This window comes from Anarrhichthys ocellatus, unplaced genomic scaffold, assembly GCF_004355925.1.
Source record: "Anarrhichthys ocellatus isolate YVR2014 unplaced genomic scaffold, GSC_Weel_1.0 scaffold1, whole genome shotgun sequence".
NCBI classification, from domain to species: domain Eukaryota; kingdom Metazoa; phylum Chordata; class Actinopteri; order Perciformes; family Anarhichadidae; genus Anarrhichthys; species Anarrhichthys ocellatus.
Window position 1 is genome coordinate 14,264,315 of NW_022280031.1, and position 22,103 is coordinate 14,286,417.

The 22,103-nt window shown below is 45.0% G+C and overlaps 2 protein-coding genes across 4 annotated transcripts; both read left to right on the plus strand.

Moving 5' to 3' along the window:
* Positions 1-99: 99 nt before the first annotated feature.
* ccdc120b (coiled-coil domain containing 120b) lies at positions 100-14,486 on the plus strand. Of its 3 annotated transcripts, XM_031847112.1 has the most exons (11): positions 100-592; positions 5,419-5,538; positions 6,913-7,012; positions 7,862-7,992; positions 8,609-8,710; positions 8,808-8,928; positions 9,114-9,173; positions 9,494-9,647; positions 9,765-9,866; positions 10,183-11,220; positions 11,990-14,486. In XM_031847112.1, the coding sequence occupies exons 3-11, from the start codon at positions 6,964-6,966 to the stop codon at positions 12,084-12,086; spliced, it is 1,854 nt and encodes a 617-aa protein (XP_031702972.1). In that variant the 5' UTR covers positions 100-592; positions 5,419-5,538; positions 6,913-6,963; the 3' UTR covers positions 12,087-14,486. The 3 variants fall into 3 exon arrangements, with proteins under 3 accessions (XP_031702972.1, XP_031702958.1, XP_031702963.1); XM_031847098.1 differs by lacking the exon at positions 5,419-5,538; XM_031847103.1 differs by lacking the exons at positions 100-592; positions 5,419-5,538 and having other exon boundaries at positions 5,591-7,012.
* A 75-nt stretch (positions 14,487-14,561) lies between these two features.
* LOC116383352 (SRSF protein kinase 3-like) lies at positions 14,562-21,669 on the plus strand. Its single transcript, XM_031847126.1, has 15 exons — positions 14,562-15,002; positions 15,847-16,138; positions 16,219-16,327; positions 16,421-16,508; positions 16,741-16,828; positions 17,090-17,196; positions 17,350-17,515; positions 17,702-17,727; positions 17,842-17,898; positions 18,924-19,278; positions 19,392-19,489; positions 20,501-20,608; positions 20,755-20,824; positions 20,904-20,996; positions 21,122-21,669. Exons 2-15 carry the CDS (start codon positions 15,919-15,921, stop codon positions 21,304-21,306), a joined length of 1,770 nt encoding a protein of 589 aa, XP_031702986.1. The 5' UTR covers positions 14,562-15,002; positions 15,847-15,918; the 3' UTR covers positions 21,307-21,669.
* Positions 21,670-22,103: the final 434 nt, after the last annotated feature.

Here is a 22,103-nt window from a genome sequence, read left to right on the forward strand (position 1 = left end):
TGTGCGCTGACATACATATCGAAATTTAAATTAATATATACTACTCTTAGGGAGAAGGACCGCTCAAGCACTACACACACACACACACACACACACACACACACACACACGCACACACCATTTCAACGTTATTTTCCCCCCTTTTTTCATTCGACTATTCATCGTTATTGAGCGCGTGCCTATGGATAACAACTGGATAACAACATTTGTATGACAGGATTAAGGGGCGCACGCACTGGAGGCAAGTTACATCTGGGAGGGGCGTCGTTGCTGTGACAGTGTTGAGTCTGCTGGCTGTGTAAAATAGGAGGGTTTGTTCTCTTCTCAAAAGCAGGTCTGCTGAGATGCGCAGGGCTCCAACGCCGCGGAGGTCGCGAGGCTGCTGGTGAATTACAATTGGGATACGAAGCCACCATGAACGACGGGCTGTCCCCCCCTCGTATATTACAAAGTAGCGCACGTTTAATTAATTGAAGACTCTTCTGGGGGGGGGGGGGTTTGTCCCGTGGTCACATGCAGGAATGATTTTTCTCGGCTTGGTTTTGCTCCAGAGGACCATGGAGACCTCCGAAGGCATCGGTCATGCTCTCTGGTAAGAGGGGGGTTCAGCTCCAAGATGTCCTTCTAATCCGGTTTGGGCGTATTTATGAATAGCCGTCAACACAGCCTATATTCTCTGTAAAAAAAAAAAGAAGCTTGGCCTATATAGGAGATTACAAGACGTTATTTTATATGATATTGTTATTCAATTTGGACGCGCATGTATCGTAAGGTAAAAAAAACCGTGTTTTGGCATCGTGTCAATCAGTGACACACCTGCGATATGTTATTGCTGCCATTAATTAGCCCGGTGTGTTTCATTATCAGCCGGCGCTGCCGTCGGCAGCGACTATGCAGACGCAGGATGGCTGCAGCCCCAGACGCCGGGCTCTGAATGTGGGAACACGCATGCTGTACATGCGTTCCACGCTGCGCTTACTAACACGCCCGTAAATTGAATGCGAGGACTGTATGAAATAAGAATCCAACGTGTGTCTTTTCGTTTTGCGCTCGCGCTCTGTTCCAGCGCCTGGAAACGGAAAGAACACATTGTTTTGTCGGGCACCGTGGATTGAAAAGGCAGGAAATGCCGGGATTGCAGCAGCAGAATCTGCGTGAATTCAAATGGGGAGCTTGAAAAGACAAAAGCAATCTGTGTCATGCTTATTTTGGGGGTGGGTTGGTGGGTGGGGGACACAACTTCTCTCTGTTACTGCATTGTTGTGGAGCCAAACTGCTGTCTGCTGGGCCTTATTGATTTCATTTATGAATACTGCTCGTTCTCGTGCAGCAGCCGTAAACCTTATTATTAACAGATTCCTGAACAAGGATGTCTGTTGAGTGTGTGTGTGTGTGTGTGTGTGTGTGTTTGGGGGGGCAGTTGGTGCCTTCAGGGTGATTCACAGCTAGCCCGCCCCTTGGTGTACCTGGGGAAACACCTTTCTGTTTTCAGAAGATGTTTTTCCACTTTGCTGCCAAGTATTTTCGAGGCCGCTGATCGTTCCCATTTTTGGGGTTCTTGTGTAGTTTGCAATTGCCGACCATTAAAGGCGATGTGCAAAAGGAGGATCTGTTTAATCGTATAGGTGATCATTCGTGCTCGGGACGGTGTCTTCTTGTTCAGGGGGATTTCAACACATGTGGGTGTGTTTGTTTTCTCCCCTCTGTTTGCTGTTATGTTCAAATTGGTGGCACTCTACTTTATTTTTAACTTTACTACAGGCCCATACAGGTACATGCGTGAAATGTCACCACTGCATTGATTCTAGGAACAGTGTAAAGGAGCTGGTGAGGGTCTCGCTCAAGGTAAACAAACTACCGACCCTGGGGTTTAGGGACAACCAGCTCTCCCCGCTGAGCCACAGCCACCTCACTATTTAACTATGCACTCCCTAGCTACTATTGATTGTTACCATTCAGTCAAACACCACAGACTTTGCCCCAGATTGGTGCAAACACAATTATTTTGCCATGTTTGTTACACCAAGGTGACACTGCTCCTTTTATGGTGCCCTTAAGACACGGACTGACACGGTTTGAGCATCTGGTTCAGTAGTAGTTGACTGGCAAGCATGCAGATTTAGTGGGGTGTGTGAAAAGTGTCGCACTCACACCCTGATCTGGATCCAGAACATTTCAGCAAACCCTTTTGCTTTTACATTTGCATGCGTTTAAAATGAAAATATGCTTTTGGCCTCGTCCAAAGCACCTTTGGTGCTTAGTGTGTGAGCTCAGGGAATCAAACCCCAGACCTTATCTAATGTTGGAAAACACCAGAGCAGCAGTGCTCTCATTTAGTGGATAAGAGAGAGAACTCAGCCACATTTCTTCTGTCACAAAGCACACAAAAGAATCAGAGCAGGCGGTTATAGTAATGGATGTAAGTGTAAGGCTGTGGCTGCACATCATAAGCGGCCTTGAACTCCCTCCTAAACCAAACAAGGCGGATTACAGCCACAGTGAGACATAAAAACAACATTGGAATACGTACAGAAATCCCCTCCAGGTGTTGCAGCGCAAAGGGAAAATGCGTAGGAATAATCCCCTCGGACGTTAGCTCCGCATTCCTTTCTTTATTACCACCCCCCCAACCCCCCCACCTCAGTTTAGCAGAATCCAGGTGGATAGCAATCACCAGGACTGCTTTGTTTCGACCGCAGCAGCTGTGTCAAACGTGGAAAGGTGAGCGCCAAGGCCATGGAGGAGAAGCGGTGAGCCCCGGGATTGGTCTGTTGGAGCTAAGCTGCCCTGCTGCGTGCCGATAAGCGTGTTATAAATCAGTATTTCATGGACACAGAGAGCACAAGAAGAGATCATAACAGTGTGGGGGGTAGGGGATGGGGTCATCTGACCTCCCATAAGCCCTCCGCAGTCCTTTGGTCGGGGTTGGTCAGGTGGAGGTACTTCAGTAAATCCTCCGCACGGAATCAGCTGCATGTCTGACCGTCACCGATGTCTTTATCACGCAGAAACCCGTATCCTATACCTTTCTTTTTTCTTAAGGTTAAAACCATTTGGATGTTGACATTTCCATTCCTCTTTCTCATCATTACAAATCATGTCACGCTGTACTGTTCTCTCAGAGCGAGGTTCAGAAGCGCCGTCCCGGCTCGCCATCGGAGTGCATTGCGAGAGCCGACTGTTTGACGCGGACGTTTCAAAGCTACGCAGTCTGCGACGCTACTGGCCCCGGTTTGACTCCCCCGGCCACATAGTTGTAACCCTGATCTGGTTACCATGTGTAAGTTCACAACAGCAGCAGCTGTGTCAACACCAACAGGGAACATGAGGGCTGCCAGCCTCACCTGTCCGCAGAGGGCCGGCGGCGTTGTTTCAGCTGCTCTTTCACATCTCGGCTGCTCCTTTTATTGCCCGTCGAACGAGACCAACAAAACCACATTGCGTCTCCCTTGCCAATTGCAACAGATATGAGGCTGTTGCAGGAGCATCTACTGTTTAAGACGTGCTTTACTGTAAGTCATGAATATATCTGTTATGTAAATGCTGTTGACAACAGCAGCCGGTTCCTGGCACTCTTGGGCCAGATAAAAGCTGACTGCAGAGAGAGAGAGAGAGAGTGAATCTCTTTAAGAGCTGGGAGGCGTCGTGTTTGTCAAGGGATGAGAAAACTGGTTATAAAACTGTTGCCTGTAGGAATTTAGCTCAGCTATGTTGTGATCCAATATATATGACTTCTAAGCCGAAGGAGGAGAGCGGTGCAGTTCACGGTAGGATTGGACCTACCTTGCAGGCCTCAGTGTTTAAGCCCCGTCGGACTTGAATATTAAACTCCTCGCTGATTTGCATTCGTGTGATGCGCGCTGCACAGGGGCGCCTCGCTCTCATCGCACGGCTCATGTTTTAATCAACATGGCTCCCACAGTGCTATCTACGCCGCCGTCCCTGAGCCCGTCCCTCACCCCTCACACAGACGAGCTCAGGCAACACGTGCTCGACGATCGCCTTGCGTTCATATCTCTCGTACTCGCATCTCCTCTGATCCCTCCTTTGATGCCGCTCCCTGGGACTCCCCGTTTATCTGATTCCTCACTGTCCCGCCACATCTCCCTGGAATGTGATGCCGTCTCGTGTTGTTTTTGTAGGCCTGTACCTGACTGTACCTCCGCACACATCTGTACACCAGATGTTCGCGCAGTAAGCGCTTGACTTCAACCGGTAGGACCGCTGATCCTCTCAGGTGTGTTCTTGGTTGGACTCAGTAGTGGTTAGAGTGCGACTTGTTGCAGTTGATTGATTGGTCCTTGTCTCAAAAGCGATACTTGAAACGGTGGTAACCCTGGAGTGCTGTGATGTTTGTTTGGTGCTGAGCACTCACTACTTAAGTTTCTGTTTGCTCTTTGCAGAGACCTCATCCGAAATGTGTGGCTCATATTGTGACGCCATTCTGTCTTTTCTCTCTATATAGTTGGCAGCTTTTCTGTTTCAGTGTAGCTTTTATAACTATTGCTGCTGGCTTGCTACTAAATTAATTTCCTGTTTCGGCCAAACAATTAGCAACAGCTGCTGTCGGATCTTTTTCACAGAAAGACTTAAAAGCTTTTTTACGAACTGGATACATTGTCGGTTAAGACCGAGGCGTCACAGGATGTGTAACCTTTGCTGAACAACAGACAATAACGGGACGATGGAAAGCGCTTAAAGTCTCACATTATTTCACGCACACACCAGACCCACACAGGCCGACGACGTTGTGAAGGTGCAGTAGTCAGGATGTGTTGAATGGGATACATTGCTGCTTTTGCAGAGAGTCGATGTGCGTTGTCCTATAGAGAAGTACAAAGAGTCATTAAGTCAACAAACTGACTTAGTTACTTGCTAACGTTTGCCAACATTAGCTGCTGGTCATACCAGCCCAAGTAACGCTGTGTGTGTTGAAGTGTTCTTTAAAAGTTACATTGTAGCGCTTTAAATGACTGTATTACACCGGTTGTAGTAGCACAAATGAAACACTACTTAACCCAGAGCACTGAAGTCATTGTTTTTTCTAAAGAGACACATTTTAGTGAGTGAGAAGGATAGCACCGAGCTTCCAAGCAACTGTTTTTGCTCGCCGGACAAAGCCATTCTTCAGAGGCACGGCAGCCTTTTGGCTCCAGCTGCCTGGCGACCACGCAAATGAATACCGAATGTCTCCGTCTGTCTCCTCTTGACGGCTTCCCTCGGCGGGTTTACTGCTCGGCCTCGCTTGTTCCAGACATGACGCTGCCGTGTGCATTCCCAGGTGAAGGTCCTTCTCGAGTATATTAGATTGACTTCAAATCTGATTATCTCGGGCTTCGGTTTTGTGTAACAGGATTCATGTGATGAGCTTCTTTGTGTGCGCGGCGGTCGTAACTCTGCCATTTGTTTGTGTGAAAGGTCCCTACTTGTCTGTCAGAGGGAGGTCAAGCATGCTGAGGGTTTTCACACGTACAGGAGCAAACAGCACTCGCTGGTTCAGTTCCAGGACTGGGGAGCCAACGCAAACAAGTGGTTCAAGTATGTCTTCAAAACAAAAGCAGAGCCTCATTCTTAATGTTGTTTGAGTGAAGAAAACAAAACACTATCTCCTACTGACCCCCCCCCCCCCCCCATAAGCAAAAAGCTGGTCCCTTGTAAGCAGAGCTTGGAGACAGCCGCTCAGACTAACTGATAGCTGAATGTTTCCTTTGGAAAGATGTGACGCTGGCAGAAGCAGCCTTCGGACGGATCATTTTGCTTCAGCCCTCGAGGCCTTCCGCCTAGATTTGAGGGTTGAATGGAGTCGTTTTATGATTTACTCGACTGGCAAGGCGCTTGTTTACGGCAGCGATTTGTGAGCAGCGTTGAGTGAGAGGCTTTTGGCAGAAAACGCGATCGCTATTTTTGGATGTCAAGTCTCTATTGGGCATTAGGGAAGAGGCTTTGTCCGTAATGAACCTCCATTATGTGGAGGAAAAGCACACGTGAAACATTGCTCACTTACAGTCGAGTGAAGGCAGCATTTCTCTTTACGGGGCCTTATTCGATGTTAGGCAACAGTTTCCTTCTCAGGAGAACTATCCTATCTGCTCTGATATGTAAGAGCTATAAGATATAAACACAGTTACATACAAAGTGAGTTTCATGTAAACCTTGATATTTATGACAGCAGGACAAAAGAAACTCTGCTGAACGTTGCATTTTACTTCCTCGCCTCACTTTGCTTCTGGCTCTATTCCTCTCTTCTGTGTAGCAGCAGTAGCTCTTGAGCTATTGAGACATAAAACACTGAGGGTTTTAGGTTTCTCCCCCTCTGTTTCTGACCCTGCATTATTAATGTTACTTGCCCTGTCTCATTTCCTTCTCTTTGCAAATTAATTGGTTGCTAATTGAATCTGAGAGCTAATGTTAGAGTATTACTCACTCACTTTCAGATTGCCTTAAGGTGCAAGTTAAGTTATCGTCGGACTTTTATTGATCTCTTGATATTCTATAAATGTTCTATAAAACCGGCTAAATGCGTTTTTATTAATATGGCTTCATACAGTGTCAAACATGGGATCAATAGTGCTTTTAGTGAAGCTGTTGCTATGCTGATAAAAGCTTATTTTTATCAGAAAAATCGAAATATTTTTCCTCTATTCTTTTCATTTTAAATTGTATTATGAATTTTTTTTTTTTTAACGTTTTCAGGGTTTGGGTTTTAGACACCTGAACAGAGGTACAGTAGCTCCCCCTCATGGTACCTGGTGTAACCTGCTCTAGCAGACACCGGTGCTTATCTTACTGCTGACTCGCTAGAAATGCAACTATTGACTGTAGACCTCAAGAAAACACACGATACTGCAAGAGTCAAGAGAAGAAACCCTCTAGGCCTGAACACATTTTGAGTCTCTGTTGCTCTTCCAACAGGTGAGGGCGTGGCTGGGAGCGAGAGTTGTAAAGTCCCCAGAATTACACCACATGGAGGTCAAAGGACATCTGATCACATCCATGGGTTTGGGGGCTCCTGGTGAGTACTAATGAGTTCTCACACTGCAAAGACGGACACGTTCGTGTCTGGACAAGCCTGGAATGGCTCGGTGTTGTTTTTTTTCCCCTTTCTCACAGAGAAGGAAAAACAAAAGTGTTTTCCTCAAGGTAAAAGCCAGCTGAAAAAACAGCTGCATGTGTGTGAAGGCCTTTTGTTCACGTGCTGCTGCCGCAGCTGTCAAATAATCTTATCAGAGCACTGAGGGATGGTGAGAAACTAGACCCTTAAAAAAGCAATTTTTGTGAAACCGTAGAAACCAAAACACTGCATTTCTAACTATAATGAACATTTGAAATAGTGAAATGTTTTAGTTTGAATCATCTGCATTCAGAGGATTTGGCCCAAAATGTCCAGCCTCCTGTTGTTAAAAGAAAAGTCTGTAATTTTTGTATATTATTAATAATATTGTCAGCAAATCCCATGAAAAGACAATGTGTTAGTCCGTCTCTAAACTTTCTGACCCCCCTCGTCTGTGGCTCCCATCCACGAGCCATCTGGTTCCTACTGAAGAGAACCGAGCATGTACAGCAGGACCGACTCAAAATAAAACACACTTTGCTTGTACAAGGCAACAAGGAACAGAACATGTGACCCAGTGCAACGGCGAGGCTCATTGTTGAGTTTTTAATAGTTTTGGGACAACAATGGAGCTCCATGACAAAGAGGAACGAGGTCTATCAGGCTTTGGATACACTGACAATACTGTATTCATCGTTGGTTCGGGTCTTTTCGTGGGAATTGTTGACCATAATAATATAGAGTATTGCCGGCCTTAAACTTCAATTCATTCCTCCTAAAAATGCGTTGCATGTGTGCTGTGCTGTGTAGATGTTCAAGGCTGCCAGGACAGCAAGCTGCAGGCTGAGAGGGTTGCAGCTCTGCAAGAGAGGAAGCAGGCCCTGGAGGCTCTCCTCAACTCCAGAGTGGGAGAGCTCAAACAAGTCTGTTTGCAGGAAGCAGTGAGTAGCTCTATCTTCACTTTTGAAACATACGTGCATGCCATCCACAAGTCTTCAGATGACTGCAGTTTGTTACTGTGTTTAATTACTGTTTTACTAAAGAGACTGCAGCATATTACAGATTATATCATATGTCCTGAAAATTGAACCTATCGATTTAGATGCAAATGGTAACCAGTGATTCTTTTCTTTCTCCTATAAAAATGGGTTGTATATTAATATTTGAACTTGTCAGCATGTCTTAATGTAGCAACAGCTGCCTCCGCTTTAAACAGCTGTTTAAAACATCCCTAGGTGTTCACAGCTGGACATATAACGGCTCACTCTGTCTCTGTGTGCTCCGTTCTTGGATTCACAAGTTGTCTACTCTGTTTTCAGTGTTGCTAATTTAAACGTCTAAAGCACGACTCATCTGCAGGGTTATTCCGTTTCGTAAATTATGATAGAAAAATTATTTCTGGCTTCTATTTCAGTGCAGTCAACTGTTTAAGGGGTGGGTTTTATTGAGACTTAAAGTAATCTGTTAAGTGGTGTCATTTTATGGAACACTTTAAGCCTCACAGGCCCGTGAGAAGATGGATTTTAGTTACTGGCCGCTAATGAATGTCCTCTACAGGAGCTGACTGGGAAGTTGCCACATGCCTTCCCCCTGGAGACGGGAGAGAAACCCCCACCGGTGCAGCGCAGAGCTGGCCTGCTGCCCAACGCCAAGGCAGAGGTAAGTCAACACCTTGAATATCAATTATGTTTACGCAGCAGCTGCACCGCTGTGTGTACTTGTGGTCTAACACGGCTGTCTGTTCCCCCGGCTGAAGGATGAGGCGGCCCAAAGAAAGCAGATGAAAGCCATCTTCACTGGTGCTCTGTACCGACACTCGGAATCAGACCGAAATATCCCAAATAGCAAGAGGACAGTTCACCGGGGGTGTCACACAGGTACAATCTCAAACCATACACCCACTTTAAATACATATTACATATCAGGTATAAGTGACTTAAAACAAAGCCGCATTGTCATTCGCATTCTACGCTCTGAAAGACAAATATAGCTTTGCATTTATGTTAAGCAAACGGATTTCATTCTGCATCATCTGTGACCTGAATGGTTTGTTGTCTTCCAGAGGACACTGTCATGTCAGAGAGTACAAGCTCCATGTCAGATTCAACATCCCATGACAACGGTGAGTCAACTGAATACAGACTGTCTGTCAACAACTCTCTCTGTCGGATACTGTATATCCTTCTATTCATAATGAGCTTAACAGAATTTGCAGCCCTTTTCCCATTCAAAACACATCACTCACGCTTAGTGGGTGGGAGACTCATTTGCACTTCTGGTGTAAAGACACCAAATATGAATACGCTGTCACATTTCAGTTGTTAAATCCCGAAATGGCACACTTGTTGTGCTTGTAATGACAGTGGATCATTTCTTTGTCGTCAGTGAGTTGGTCATTAAAAGATAATTTCTTTGTTTTGTTTCTTTTTCTCCTCCCAAAAGAGTCGTCTCCCAGTGTGGCGGCTGACCAGCGCTCTCTGTCTCAACCCCGGCTCACAGTGGGCAGCCCCGACCACAGGATCAGCAGGAAGCTGTCGCCAGTCGAGATCTACTACGAGATGAGGACACGCCGCAACTCCGTCACAAGCTCTGTCAGGTACTGGAAGTGGGCCCCACACTGCAAGCTGCGCGTTCTGCTCGATGTGTCTTGAGAGCGTTCATATAATCACGATTGTTTTCATTCATCCACGTCCTCTTGTGTTGCTGCTCACAGCCCGGCTCACTCTTTACCGAGAAGTGCATCCAACATCGAAGGCAGAAGTGTTCCAGCTACTCCTCTGTTGGCCCGAACCGCGCCAATCAGCGTTCACGTCAGGTAATCTGCGATGTGGTGCCGCTTCTGTCTGATGCAGCGCAGCTTCAGCTGCCTCCTGCTGGGATAACTGTACGGTTAGATGGCTTAATGACTTAGTTAAATGCAGACACAGAGTCAGGGTTGTAACAACGATTAGTGTCATATTCAGCTACCAGCAAGGGGCTTGAGCAGACAAATTGTGTCCCCTGTTAAGTGATTTTCTGTAAAATGTGGTTACATGGTTTTGACTAAAAATGCTTTCATTTACTTTTCTTTATCCATAGTTGCTCCAAAGTCCTGTTCTAATGTAAGCTGTTGTTGTGTTTATATGTTTTAGGTCGGATGCGTCGGGTGGTAATGGGTTGAAGCAGTGGTCTGGCAGCCTGGATGTGCCCTATATGATTCCGCTGGCCCAGGAGGGCTCTTCCTCTGACCGCCGAGGCTGCCCTTACAGCTCCCGGGCCAGGCGCAGTAACAGTTCCGAGGCCCTGCTGGATAGATCCAGCCTCCCTGACGATCCTGCTCCCAGAAACGGGATGCCCCCCAGAGGAGGGCCCTACAAGAGCTCAGAGACACTGACTGATGGCAAGCTACGCCACATTCACCTGGGCAGCCCCGAGAGACATGCCGACGGCTCTGTGGACCAGGCCAAAATGCGTCTGTCCATGGGCGACAGAGCGGCCGGCGGAGGCTACAATGAGCTGTTGATGGACTATATCTGGGGCAAACAGCAGAGGGTGCAAGTGCAGCAGCCCCTGTACCAGTCCACAGGCAGGATCTGGCAGGACATGTCCTCTCCTCGCTCCTCCACCGCGGCGGTGCCTCCTCATGCCAACGGCTTCTCCCATTCCCAGGTGAACCTCCCCAGCGCCGCGCCTCCTTACAGCCCCATGGTCCTTCGAGGGTCCCAAGCTGAGCTGCGCAGGGTCAAAGTCACCAGAACCAAATCTTGTGGACCCTTTATTCCTTTGCAGCAACATCCCCAGGATGCCATCCTGCTCTCAGCGTACGAGTCTCCCCTTCCTTCCTCTGGCACCACCACATCCTCCATCCCCAACTTACACCCCTACCAGACCGAGCTATCTGGCCCCTCCTTCAGCCGCAGACCCCCGCAGTACTCTCTCCCGACCCCAGAAGACTCGACGCGAAGCTTGCATAAAGCCCTGGCTCTGGAGGGACTGAGGGACTGGTACCTGAGGAACGCCCTTGGCTACCCTCCCGCTGCCTCGAAGGGCCACGAGGCGGGGATCTCGCGCCTCTCGCACCCCCACCCGCTGGTGCACCAGGCCCAGTCTGTTCAAGGGGAACCAGCCAACCTCCAAAGGTCTCAGATACCCCAGTCAGCCAGCTTCCACGGTCACCCGCTGCATGGAAGGTCAGTATTTATTTTTCTCTTATTGCTCTGTCTCTTTTACAGCTGTATGTCTATTGGTGGGATTCAGAATCAGTGTTGTGAGCTCAAACTTATACAAGCCGTAACAAATGTATTGTAACTTGTTTTGTGTTTGACAATTCCATTGCACCCACAGCAGAAGAACGTTGTACTATCACTTTAAGAAATTGTATTTTCTATGTTTTGTGAGAATACATTTAATTAGACTACAAATACCAACATGCTTGTCTGCAAATACAGTCACTCACTATTTATTCGCTAAAACATCTTTCTCAGTGGCAGCAATTCTCTCAGCAGAGGATGGTGCTATTATTCTCACTCTACTCCCAGCCAATCCATCTATCATCCCCCGACCTTTACAACCGGGCTGGTTTTATTTTTGTGTTTGTGTTTGTATTTTTGCACGGTCAGCATTATGTGCTGCTGTCTGCCTCATGCCAACGTCCGGGCACTCGGATGTCTCCTCATCACTCAAAGGCGTCCTTGAAGTGCCTTAAGTGGCCCGTGAGACACAGCAGACACATATACACATGAAACGTTGATGACTCAACAGATGGAATGTGAACTTGCATTAATGGGCATCTTTAATTATGACAAGGACCACCCCCCTTCCTTAATTTCACTCTCCAAGCTTCTGACGGTGATTCATAGCTTTCATATCATGTAAATGTATTCTCACTGTGGTTTTACCCTCCACTTCCTGCTTCTTGTTTATGGAGCGCTGTATTGATTTGTCCTGCCTCCCCAACAGGTCGATGGAGTTCTCTCTCTATCAGGAGACTCCTCATTCACAGATGCAAGAGGTGACCCCAAAGGAACCCAGTGCAGACCCAGGCACCCTAGTCTGAAGCAGCAGAACACACATACACACACACACACACACTACATGATCTGAGCAGAAACACTGTAGCCTCACACACACACACACACACACACACACACACTACATGATCTGAGCAGAAACACTGTAGCCTCACACACACACACACACACTACATGATCTGAGCATAAACACTGTAGCCTCACAGACACCCACATTCACTCAGACTCGCATTGTCACACACGCACACACAGACGAGTTGATACAATGTGACCTCAACAGCAAAGCAAAACACGGCAACCTCAGCAGAAAGAGACTGGAATATACGACAAACTGTAGCTGTACAGTGTGAAAAAGCCTTGGCAAGTTCCCCGTGTTCTAACAGATCCCACCAGTATATGGACTTCAAACCCAGTATTCCCACGTGGATGTGCACTGGAGTTGACTCATCTGATAACACTATGGTCATGCTGTACTTAATATATCAATATTTCTGGTCCAACACGAGCAGTAATTTGCTTCCTGATAACCCTGAAAAGTCTCCCCAAGATATACTTTTTTACAGAATATATACAACTCTAAATTACTATTTTGTATCTTCTGAGATATAAAGAACAACTATATGAAAGAGGTAATTTATTGCTCATTGATCTTGTGATACACAAAGATGTGAGCTCACATAATTTGAAAAGCATTAATACATGCCAGTGAATGTGTGTTTGTAAACTATAGCAAAAGTCAGTCTTCATCTGCCGTTAATTTCACAGCCATTTGTATTTTTTTCATGTTTGATAAATGAGAGGGGCCATGAACTGTAGTGTACCGGTGTAGCAGACGGGAGTGCCTACGTGTTTTATTATCCAAACTAAACCGTGGTTAGAAACCTTCAAAGTGCTTTCTAATAATCTGAAATGCTAGCATTAAGCCTTTGTGAGTAAAGTCTAATCGAAAACTGAAAGCGGTTCAAGATGTCATGAAATTAGGGTGTTTGGAATGATGTCATATATATTGTGATTTTTCAGTATGTTTTCTAGATTCAGCTTAGTGCTGGCCAGTAAAGCTTTCTCTGTGCTGACCTTGAAAGAACAATTAGACCAAACCCGAGGGCTGTTGTGAGACCTACTGTATGGCAGTAGCACATGATTGTATGACAACAATTTACTCACATCAAATCCGTCTTTTCCTGCATTTAGTTGTGGAGGATTTGAGCGTCGTATGGAGCACTTTATGAACATCTTAAGCCTTAATTCCCTTTGAAATTGTCACCAAGAGAGATGTCAAGCAGTAGACAAGGTTTATAATTGGGGGAAGAAAATAAGGAAATTAAGTTTTGTCAACATCTACTGAAGGTCTATCTGAGAGTGAGTCTGTATATAGAGTGGGGGTGTACTGATGAGTTTCAACTTTTATTCCTGTACTAACAATGTAATTTTTAAACTAACCACATGATAAGTATTTAATCAAAATCCCCTCCCAAGTGAGCACTATTTAATTGGTTGTAAAAAGTGAGGTTGGCGGTGTGGACAGAATAGGGCTGCTGCAGTTTTGAATGACGGTGTGAGCGGGTCTCATACCAGTACATTTGTTAATGAGAATTCATGCTGGCTGATTTTTTTGTATTTGTAATGATTTCAATGCATTTCATGTGCTTGGTTTTGTGTTGTTTCAAAAAAGAAAAAAAACGTTAAGTTTTTTTTCAGAGTAGTTATGTGTCATAATATATTTCTAGGTAATCAGTCTTAACAGTATTGTAAACACCCGAAAGATTAGAATAATTCATGAAATCCTCAAGGGAACTGAAAGTAAATGTCTTAGTGTCGACAGAACATTTTTAAGCCACCCCCCCCTGTTTATTGTACTTGATCTTTGGCCATTTTAGAACTCATTTGAATGTAATTCTTTACGTTTGTCATAAATGATGTTGTTTTCTACTCTGTTACAAAGTGTAGCACACAGTGGAATGTTACCTGGTTCCTCCTGCTGTCTGATGTGTTCACATCCAGCTTCATAGAGCTTCTTCCTGCTGGTTAAAACCTGAAATCAAAGACCAAACTGCTGTGCACTGGGGGTCGTAAATGTATTTTTCATATAATGTACTCAGTAAGTTGAAAATGAATGGTATAAATTTAGCTCTAAAGCAAATTTATTCCAACTATATTATATTTATGAACCTATAACATTTTGTAGCTATCTACTGTAGCTCTTTCTCATCAGTGCGGGAATTGGTAATGTGTGTTAAAACAAGTTCATTCAGCAGCGTAACGTGTTCATATTTGATTATTCTTTTTTTTATATTTAAATGCAGCTGTTTTCCCTTTCCCTCCTCTCTTCATACCCAGGCCTGTGAAATAAGACTAAATAGGCCCGCCCTATACTGTATGTATGAGACTGTGCATTCACTCTCAATAAAGTGTCATGTTGAAATGAATGCAGACTGTGTCATGTTTATTTATTGTTAAAAAACAGTGCAGATTAAACCACTCTGGAGATGGTGTTGAAATTATATATATATAAATATATATTCTGATATGAATATCGGAATATGTATTTATTATAAAACTACAGCCTAGAGGCTTTTCAATACAAAGTTGTCATAGGCAGAGATTTCACACACAGGGCTTTTTTATTTTAAATAAAGTGCCTTTTACCTCAGGTAATATATGATGGTATGTTGGCACGGTTCAGGCAATGACATTGATTAAGAGACTTTCGAAATAATAAAATAAGAGTATGACCCCCCCCCCCAGGTCTGGAAATAGAACTGGTAGCTGCATCGTGTTGAGTGTTGTCAGAAACACCAGCAGCAGAAGCAGTCTGCTATTCCTGGACCCGAGTGTCTGTCAGTCACGCAGGACAGAGCGAGGAGCAGAGTCCTCGTGCCACGCTCGTGTCTCTTCCCACGTTACAGACATTACATCTGGATATATATCACACACACAGGGGGGTAAGTAGGCTCCTCCTCTAATGTTGAGTATTTATTGTGTTGTATGTTCGAGTCTCATCATTAAGACCAACAGCATGTCCCTGAACATATTTAGTCCAGCACTAGTGTCCACTGGACTTAAACCTTCACAATAAAACTATATTCGCTGAGGTAGCAAAAAAGCAACAGAAGTGAATTCATAAATAACAGGTTGCATCTTATCACACAAGACATGTGAATGTTAATGGGCTTTGCTTTATAACTATCAAACAGCACAGAATAATGTAAAACGTTTAGCTCGCCGTAGGCCTACATCTGTTTTGAATTGTAGACAAACGCACTATAACAACTGGAAAAGTAAAAACAAAGCAATCTTCCATTATTATTCATTAGGTTCAATTGCACTTCCTGCCCTCAGGCCCAACAGCACTTCACCCAGCCATGTTGTCCCAGTACAAGCCAATACTTTTGTTTCCTAATTATAAGCTCGATATGCTTCATTAACCTCAACAAAAGTTGCTAGAACCAGGTGTCCCTTGAAAGAGCATGTTTTAATATGGATTTCCAGCCGTTCATGTTTACAACTGTGGCGGCTAGTCCATGCAATATCAGGAAGAGTTCAGTTGCAGCTGGACCAGTGCAGGAGCTATTTACGTTGACATGCCACTCATCCAGCTAAAAATAAACGCACATGTACACTGCCTCTTTAAAATGTCCTAGAAAACAACCTCCCCACAATCAGTGACTTAAAGCACAAACTAGCTGCTGGAGCCGAACAGCTGGTGGACTCTTGTTTCAAATATGTAAGCACGATTGAAGAACTCTGTCCATTTTTGAAAGTATGCTTCTTTTGTTGTTCTTGCAGCTTTCATCTTGAGCGCTGCTGTCATCCGGGCCCATCTTCCGCTGTGCTCGGACTCTTCTTGCCCCATTAAACATGTCATCTTCATATGCCGCCGCTATTACGGCCCTTCATTCTGCCAGCTCTTCCAATCCACCCGGCAAACCGAGGCCTCACCCCTCCACAGACACGGGAGGGAGACCTAAACCTTCCCCCACGTCCCACTGCCCTCCAGCCGTACAGACACGTCCTCGTTCACCGGAGCCTCTGGGATCTTATGAGGAGCAACAGGAGAACCCTGCAGACTATGGCATTGGTAGGCGGCACCCCAACACCAAACTCAAACACACTGGTAGAGATCTTTTGTCTGATCCAGGGCGGTACATTGTGTTGCAGGTGGATACTACCCTGTAGAGATCGGAGAGATATTCGTTGACCGTTACCAAGTGGTTAAAAAGTTGGGATGGGGTCACTTCTCTACTGTATGGCTCTGCTGGGATATGGTGTGAGTACATGTTTGACCTTTTGAATTTTCATATATAACATAATGTAGAGATAACCGTAATAGTAGCTAACTGCCATAATTGTTTGCATGCAGGAAGGGGCGTTTTGTGGCTCTGAAGGTGGTGAAGAGCGCTGAAACGTTCACAGAGACGGCACTGGACGAGATCAAACTTCTGAAATGTGTCAGTGTTACCGCATTGCTTTTGTTTCAAATGCGTTTGTGAGTGTCTGATCAACACAAAGAAAATACTGATTATATTAGAGATGAGGGGAGAAATAATGCACTGTATAGTTCTCAGTCTTGGTAAAATGAACAGTGGTAGCTCAGCCTTTCTGCAAATATCTTTTTTATACACACCAGCACAGTTGTCTTTATACATTTTTGGGGATATTGTAACATGTTCTGAAAATCAGGTAAGGGACAGTGACCCCAGAGATCCAAAACGTGAGTCAATCGTGCACCTTATTGAAGACTTCAGGATCACTGGAGCGAATGGAGAGCGTATCCTTTACAGAAACATCTGCAGTCGCCATCTCGTTGTGCAGTTGTGTCTTTTCTCGCAGGTGTTGTTAAATTCCGTTGTTTACAAGTGTTGCTTACACACAGTCAGACTGATGCCACCATGACAACATCCTTGTATCAAGGTGGACTTTGAGACGTAAAGATTGTGTCAATGTGTTTTTGCCTCCTCCAAATACCCCCAAAAAACCTCTACCTTCCCAAGCTGTACAGCATGAGACAAGGTCCTTAATTGCTCGCCAGATGTGTGCATGGTTCTGGAGGTGCTGGGCCACCAGTTGCTCCGGTGGATCATCAAATCCAACTACTCTGGCCTCCCCCTGCCCTGCGTCAAGAGCATCCTCAGACAGGTGCCGGGCAACCCTTCATTCCATCTTAAATCATCTTCCCTCTCTTTCACCACTGACTGAGCTCTGTTTTTTCCGACCGACCACCTTCTATTTTTGCTCCTTCGCTGACACGGACTGCCTTGACAGTGGCTGTATTTTCATTCCTTATCACAGGTTCTGCAGGGTTTAGATTACTTGCACACCAAATGCAAGATTATCCACACCGACATCAAGCCGGAAAACATCCTCCTGAGAGTGGACGAGGTTTACATTCAGAACCTGGCAGCCGACACCAAGCTGTGGCAGCTGCCCGTGTCCTCTGCTTTCACCGGCTCCACAGGTTAGCAACGCTGCATAAGCAGCAGTATGCCTAGCTTCGATTATAAAGGAGTATGTGTCACAAGCAATCTGCGGGTACTGAGGCTGATGTTCTTGCAAGAAAAAAACGTTCAGCGCCGTTGCCTTTTATCACTTATTTTCACAATGTGTGCCTCTTCTCCCCGCTGATGTTTTTGCTTCCTGCCAGTGAACAGAAGCTCCAGAGAAAAACAGGTGTGCAACCTGAAATGTATTCTTCTGTTCAACATATTGTCATTCATTTTTATTAGGATAGTTGTGTGTTTTGTTATAATTATGGCGTCTGTATTTCTGCTATGACTTCCTTAGAGTTTGTCCAACTTGTTGGGGAAGCTGACTGGGGTTTTCCACACTCTTGGGGAGTGGGTAAGAAGCATGTTGTGTTTTGCTTTTGCACTTGAGCCTCTTAACTGCATCTTGACAACATCTACAGCCTGAAACTCTCCATAGGACGATGTCATAGATGAGCACAGTGCATTGAGATTTCGGTTGATTCGGATTGAAATAATATTACAGCTATTCCCCCCTATTTCCTACAGTTATATGAGCAACACGACTAATTATGACAAATCATTTTGTTGTCTAATCAGAAAAGGGATCTGTAAGTACAGGGAACTCCTGCATGTGCACTGTAGGAGTTTGGGTGACATAGTAGGTGTCCACCATTCTCATTCTGCTGTACTTTGACCCTAAAGAGACATTGGAAATCCCTCAACAATATTGTACAGTTTGCAACTCAACTTAAAACATATCTTTACAAGCACTTTCTGCATTGTGGTCAAGACAAGTGAAGACATTTCCAGGGTAGAGAACATCAAATACTTTAATTGTACTGGATAGCTCTTACGGTATATCTCAGGATAAGCAAGTATCTATAACTATCACTATTTTGAGTTGTCACTCCCAGGCTCCTGTAGCTCAAACGGAATGGACAAAGTAAGGTGTTGGTCGTTCTTCTGTAAGAGGATATAACTGCAGATTTTGATGTCCTTCCAACAACCGCTGTTGTGGTTTCAAAATAGCTTGTTGTTGGCAACTTACTGTTTGCTACATGCTACATGCTGTAACAGCTTCACAATTTATTCTTAAGATATTTATACATGGTTTTCACATGAAACTCTATAGACTATCTACAGACGATATGCGTAGATATGTTGGTAACAGCAGTTGATAAATGTCACAGAATACGTAATGTTCCTTTATATGAACTGTTATGTTGAGTGTTTTTGATGCTACAGTTAGAGGGCATCAAAGTCAGACATTTTAAAATCCTACACATAGTGGCTTTAATTCCCAAAACAGGCATGAAGTTGTGACTCAATAATTCGTTCATTGTTTAACTCGGTGCTCCCCTCTGATTGTTTCCCACAACGGTTTGCACCCCCCTGCAGTCCAGCAAGGTCTCCAAGAGCCCCATTAAACGACTCACAAGAAAAGATAGGGGTCGACGAGGACAGGACCACAATCAGAAAGACAAACTTCACGTGTCCTTCTCTGATGTCGCTGCTCCCTCTAGCACCCGTAGCTCCACCTGTCACTCTAAGCTCACAGGTCCTAACCTCAGGTTGAGGAGGCAGACGCTGCTGTTGGAAGACGGGCTGGACTGGACTCCACACAGCCCCAGAGAGTCCATCTGCTCGTGGCCAGACCTCAACACAGATGCTCCCGTCTCTGGCTCTAGATCGGTGTTATTACATCAGACTGCAGACAAAGAGCTGCCTCCTCCTTCACCATCCTCTCCCCTTGGTCAGTTAATGTTTACAGTTTGGCACGAATCTGTACTGTCGTTATATCATCAGTACACTCAGTATATCACGGTCTGATCTACTTAGCGATCACATTATTTTATGTTATTTTAGGCATCAGTGACTCGGATGTACTTCTGGACCTACTAAAACCCCAGAATGCTGATAAAATCCTCATCAAGATTGCTGACCTGGGCAATGCCTGCTGGGTGGTGAGTGATTATTGCAGGCAAACTAAACCTGAAAACCTACAAAATACCAACAAAATAGTTTCATCTTATAACTAGAAAGCTGTCAGTAAGTGCGTACCTCCCATCATTTATTTGGGTAATAGAGCTTTTTAGCCTATCTTCATTTGGATCTTGATTTATGCATCAAAATACACATAGTGAGAATCATGCTGATTGGCCAAGATTTTGGAGAATACCTGGATGAATTTGTTTATATTTATCATTAAAAAAAAAGCTTTGAAAGAAAACCGCAACATGTTCATAAAAAAAAGAAGTTACTGAGGTTCAAGTTTCACGTACAGATAACGGGTAGAAATGGCTGGAAAGGCAAGGCACGAAGCAACATTCACGACCTAGCTGGGATTGGGTGGAAATGGGCCGGTAAATATACTGCAGGGCTGATGGGGGGAAGTGGAAACAAGTGAGCAGGTGGTAGTGAGAGTCAGGTGACTAGGTCAGGTGGGAGAGGGCATCTGGTGGATGGTTGGGGATTATGCAGGGGCGGATGGAGGAGTCTCCAACGGGAGGGACTGAGAGGCAGAGTAGGCAAAACTGGACTGAGGCAGTCGTCGACAGCAACATGTTTGAAAAACACTTCCAACCCATCGTTCTTACTAAACCAAAGGAGACGGTTGCTTTCTGCAGAGCACAGTAGCCATGTGTACCGTGCACTCCAGTGGAAAACACATCTGCCATGTGTTTCCAGCGTGGGCTGATTTTAAACATAGCTTGGCGGAGTCAGAGAAAGAGACAATGATGTTATATCCTCTGACGCCATTTCCCTTTAAAAATGTTTTTAACGCAATCTTGCAGCTTTGTTCTATGTTTGGCAATGTCCATCACTTTTGGATGGATTGCCATGAATTTGTGTGCAACATTCATGGTCCCCAGAGGATGGATCCTAGAAGAATACAGAGACTGTTTTTGTGGAGCTTTGTTAATAATCATAGATTGTAGGTCATTTACATAAAATCCCGTCCCTCTTGTCGTCAGCACAAACACTTCACTGAAGACATCCAGACGTGTCAGTACCGCTCTGTGGAGGTTCTGATCGGTGCTGACTACGACACACCGGCTGACATCTGGAGCACCGCCTGCATGGTGAGAGGAGCACCAAGATGTGTATTTTAATAAAAATAAAATAAAAAAAGTTCTTCATCTCTCCTCTTTCAATATGTTTGATTCCAGCGTTGCCATTTGTAGATGTGTCAGAGCCATTATTCTTTATTTCTTCATGTGTACTGCAGGCTTTTGAGCTGGCCACAGGGGACTATCTGTTCGACCCCCAATCAGGAGCCTCCTTCACCCGCGAGGAAGGTGAGTGTTGTTCACAGCATCCCTTTTGTCCTTCATTAAACTACATGCTTGATATGCAATGTGCTTCGTGTTCTCTCAGATCACATTGCCCACATCATTGAGCTGCTGGGATCCCTTCCATCCCAGTTCGTCTTGTCAGGGAGAAACTCTAAACAATACTTCAACCATAAAGGTATAGCAGTATACTAAATGAATAACAAATACAGTAATATTTTAGAAATGCTTTACATTAGTTCAGTGTACATTAACTGGAAGTAGACAAAAGCATTGCATCAGTCCACTTCTTACCCCGTGCAGGACAACTGCGACACATCTCAAAGCTGAAGCCGTGGACCTTGTTTGAGATCCTGCTGGAGAAGTACGAGTGGCCGCGTGAGGAAGCCGCCAAGTTCAGCTCGTTCCTCCTGACTATGTTGGAACTGCTGCCGGAGGAAAGAGCCACGGCTGCCCGGTGTCTGAAACACCCCTGGATCACCTCCTAGTCGCACCAGTTCTGTCTTGTTCAGAGCCCAGTGGACTATAGCTCTCTGTTCAGGTGCAGGCTGGCACACATTGCACCCGACACGGGACATCGGGCAGCTGTGTGATATACAGCAGGAGTCTAGTGCTGGCATCATGACCTCATAGATATTTATTAGCCTGAAGAAAAGCCTTTTCTCAGTGGAGTTGCTTGGGCTTTTAGTATTTTAATGGCAGTTACATCCAATTCAGGCATTGCAATGACCAAAGAGAAGTTTTGTCTTACTGGAAAAAGTTCTTGAATTTCAATAAAATGACAAAAGATTGCTCTTGTTCTCCATTAGTTATTTGCAAGACAGCTGAATTAAGACCTGACCTTAAAGAATTGCCTGTTTAAGTACTGAGGAGTTAGTGGAATACCAGTCTGAGGTATGAGATGGATTTACTCAGACAGCACTCGGTCTCAGAAATGTCAATTTGAAGGAGTACCGTGACTCACCACAAGAAAAAGCTGTACAGATGGTAATATTATAAGCAAAAAAACTGCAGGATGTGATAGTACCCTCATTTCAGGTTATCAAAATATAAATGAGATACATCGAGCTTGGAGGTATTCATTGAAAACAAACATCTACACCTAACGGATAGTAGTGGATGCAACGGCACCCAAAGTGAACCAGAGGAAACCATTAAATGCCAAGCAGGAATAACCCCCTTTCTTCTTGCATATCCCCGAGCGTGTGTATGTGAGCATGTGTGTGTGTGTGCATGTGAGCTTAGAGGATTTAGTGTGATGTGCATTCCTCCCATCGGCAGGGGA